At 35.9% G+C, this 3,447-nt stretch overlaps 1 protein-coding gene across 1 annotated transcript; it reads right to left on the bottom strand.

Annotated features, from left to right (window-relative positions):
• Positions 1-1,183: 1,183 nt before the first annotated feature.
• On the bottom strand, positions 1,184-2,986 carry LOC107030646 (chloroplast envelope quinone oxidoreductase homolog). Its single transcript, XM_015231910.2, has 4 exons — positions 2,715-2,986; positions 2,463-2,604; positions 2,284-2,375; positions 1,184-2,058 (listed from the first exon to the last, which is right to left on the bottom strand). The coding sequence occupies exons 1-4, from the start codon at positions 2,778-2,780 to the stop codon at positions 1,366-1,368; spliced, it is 993 nt and encodes a 330-aa protein (XP_015087396.1). The 5' UTR covers positions 2,781-2,986; the 3' UTR covers positions 1,184-1,365.
• Between the last annotated feature and the right edge of the window lie 461 nt (positions 2,987-3,447).

A 3,447-nucleotide genomic window follows, 5' to 3' on the forward strand; every position in this document is an offset into this window, starting at 1 on the left:
CAAAACCTGCGAGTAACATGATTTCATACATAATTTCATATTTAACCCTAGCCCCAGGGAATGACTTTTTGAGTCAATTTGGACCCGACTTTCAAAATCATCGATATGGATGTCTTTGTTCTCGAATCTTTATTGTGATTTCATATTTGTTTAGATTGTGTTGATTTAAAGGCTCATCGGAGAGGAAAATCTCAAGTGTTGAGTGAATTGTTCGTTATTTTGAGGAAAGTGGACCTCTTTTGACCATTTGTTTAAGTGTATTGAACCTTATATGATCCTTGTGTGATTGGGAGTAATGGAAGTTTGTGAACGGCTCGAAATCCTTGTCCATTGTTGATTGTTGAGTGAATACTAGTAATGATATCATGGGGTAAAAAGAATTTTGTTGATGTGCTAATGTATGCTGTGTCACGATTGATTAAATTGTTATATCGACTCACTATTGATGTATTAGCATTCATGGCATTTATGAGTGGATTGTGATGTTCATGAGTATTTGGATATAATGTGTGCTATGGATGCCATGGAGATTCTGATATGCGAATTACGTTGGATATATTTAGCGTGTTTTCTCTCATTTGTGAAACTGTTAGGATGGGTTGGCCTGATCTCTATGCGGGTTGTAGTATGTGGAGGTTCAGATGGTGTGGTGGGGTATTTATGTTTAGTATTGCTTTACTTAGGGTTAATTAGGGATGCTTTCTGTGTACCGTTGTTGGTACTCACTCCTTTGCTTTCTACACTTATGTAGGTTACGAGCTTTCATTGTTTTGACCATCTTCTTCTTGTCTTCGTCTAAGGCTTGATTTGGGAGTTCGTGAGGTAGTTGTTTGTCATCTCAGAAGACATCACTTACTCTTTCATTATGTCTTGTTTTGTTCTAGATACAAATACATTCAAACTAGTATTTCCTTTGAATCTACTATGATACTTAGAGGCTTGAACACGTGACACCAATCTTTGGGGGCATTTTGAGTTCTATTAAGTTTTCCGCTGATTCATGTTATTATTATCTCCTTATTCTATTTTATTTCTTCGTTTATCTTGTCATTTTTGGGTTTAGGTTGACTTGTCTTAGTGGGATAAGACAGAAATCATCACACACGATTTTTGGGTTGCGACAGAATCACCTAAACTTTGTAATGAATAGCTAGAACTTTACTATTGCCTCTAAAGGGAAAGGTACAAAAAATATGACATGACATACATTCGTCAAATGATAGACTCAATTACAACTAATCATTAAGGCGATTTCAATCTCTTTGTATAGGATGAGATTGATCAATCTACATCTATAAGCATAATACCTTACTACTCTTAACACTCTGTGTGACACTAGTATTTTCACTAGAAAAACAATAACTTTTATATCTCCACAATGATCTTTCCTGTGGCATGTCCAGCAAGGCTCTTAGCCCAAGCATCTTGAGCCCTGCTCAAAGGATGTTTAGAGTCAAACATAGTCTTTAACTTCCCTTCCTTCACCAACTTAACAAGCAATTTCAATTCCTTATCTTCTTTAGGAATCAAAATCAATGGCAACAACTGTTTTCTGGAGAATGTCAGTTTCTTCCATACATAGGTGCACATTGAACTAGGCCCAGGCGTAAGATCAATGACCTTACCTGTGTCACTCAAATTAGGCTCAAATGTCGACCAGGGAATGTTTCTAGCACAGTGAACCACTACATCATACTTTTTTCCTGATGGACTCTTAAGAGTTGCTCCCTCTGGCGTTTTATAGTCAAGAACCTCATCTGCTCCTAAGCTCTTTACGAATTCAATGTTACGAGCTCCACACGTCCCAGTAACATGAGTATTACCCAACTTTGCCAATTGAACAGCATAATGTCCAACACCACCTGAGCCAGCAGTGACAAGAATGTTCATACGCGGTCCACTTCCATCTAGCTTGATTCCAGCAATATCAACAAGGGCCTTGTGTGCTGTAAGAGCAGCAATTGGAAGGCCTGCACCTTCAGCAGCTGATACTTCCTCTGGCCTTTGAACAGTCAAACTCTCCTTTGCAACTGCATATTCCGCCAATCCACCTGCACTCTGTTATCAAACACACGAGCATTATTACTACGACTGTATATAATATTAGAGTTTGTATCTTGTGCATTGCGCTATCAATTTAATTGACCTACAACAACATCTAACTATCCGTATCAAGACTACTATGGTGACCTGGTAAACAGAGTGATAGCTATAACATGCGATATCCTGTTAAATTGCACTGCCAGTATATTACACAAAAAAAAATCGAAGAATTGGACTTACAACGGGATTAAGAAGAGCCACAACTTTGTCACCAGCCTTAAATTTTACAACATTTGATCCAACTTCTACAACCTCTCCAGCAACATCAGCACCTACTCCTCACAAAGATACAATTTTATAAGTGAATAATTAATAAGAAGAGAATTAACAATGAGCAAGAAATTAAAGAATTAACTTACAAGGTATAACTGGAAATTTGGGAGGAACAAACGGGCGAGCTACACCTTTCTGAAATCTCAAGTCTAATGGATTTAAGCTTGTAGCCTCCAATTTTATCAAAACCTCATCCTTGTTAGGAGTAGGCACTGGAACTTCAACATGCTGCAACAAGCAATAATAAAGACAATGTAAAACATATTTATATATTTATTGAATCTTGTTACTTATAAGATAATTTTTTATTCAAAATGAATGGTTAGAAGAGCAAGTACTTTCAACCCATCAGCTCCTCCTCCATAAGAGTCGTACTGAACAGCGCGCATTAGCTTCTTTGACATACCTCTACCTATTGTTTTCGCTAATTAATTTGGTTTACTCCGATCCTCCTATCTATTGATTCACCAGGTGTATTTAAACTTAGATTGGGGACGAATTTTATGCGTTTGAATAGTCGAAAAGTGGTGCAAAGTCGGCCTTTGCTACTACTTGTCTAGGTGAATTTTCATCTTAGTGTAGTCGTGGCTCAACAATTATCACTTGTTAGTACACCAATCTAATGCATTCACAAGTTGAAAATTCAATTATTCTCCTTCTTGCCGTGTTTGAATTGTGTGTTATGACTGCATGAATAGGAAGGAAACATTCCATTTTTCTGAGGATACAAATACAAATTGAAGAAAGCAATTATTATTTCATAGGGGTGCGGTTAGAAACTTTTTAAGTTATTTTTTATTTATTTTAATTTAGTTGTCTAGTTCTGATTTGATACGGATTTTATGAGAATAAAAAAAATATTTTTGGATCTTATCATCTTAAACTGATGAAAAATAGAATGAACCAATTTTTTTTGTAATCTGATAGTCTTAGACATGCCATATGAAAAGTTAGAATTAAAAAATTATCAAAATGAAAATAAAGTTTGACAAACAAATTGAAACAATTGAAATTTGAGATTTGTATCCGCGTTTCATGTGCCCTTAAATTGAGTTAATTAATTTAGTGGTT

Source organism: Solanum pennellii, chromosome 9, assembly GCF_001406875.1.
Source record: "Solanum pennellii chromosome 9, SPENNV200".
NCBI classification, from domain to species: domain Eukaryota; kingdom Viridiplantae; phylum Streptophyta; class Magnoliopsida; order Solanales; family Solanaceae; genus Solanum; species Solanum pennellii.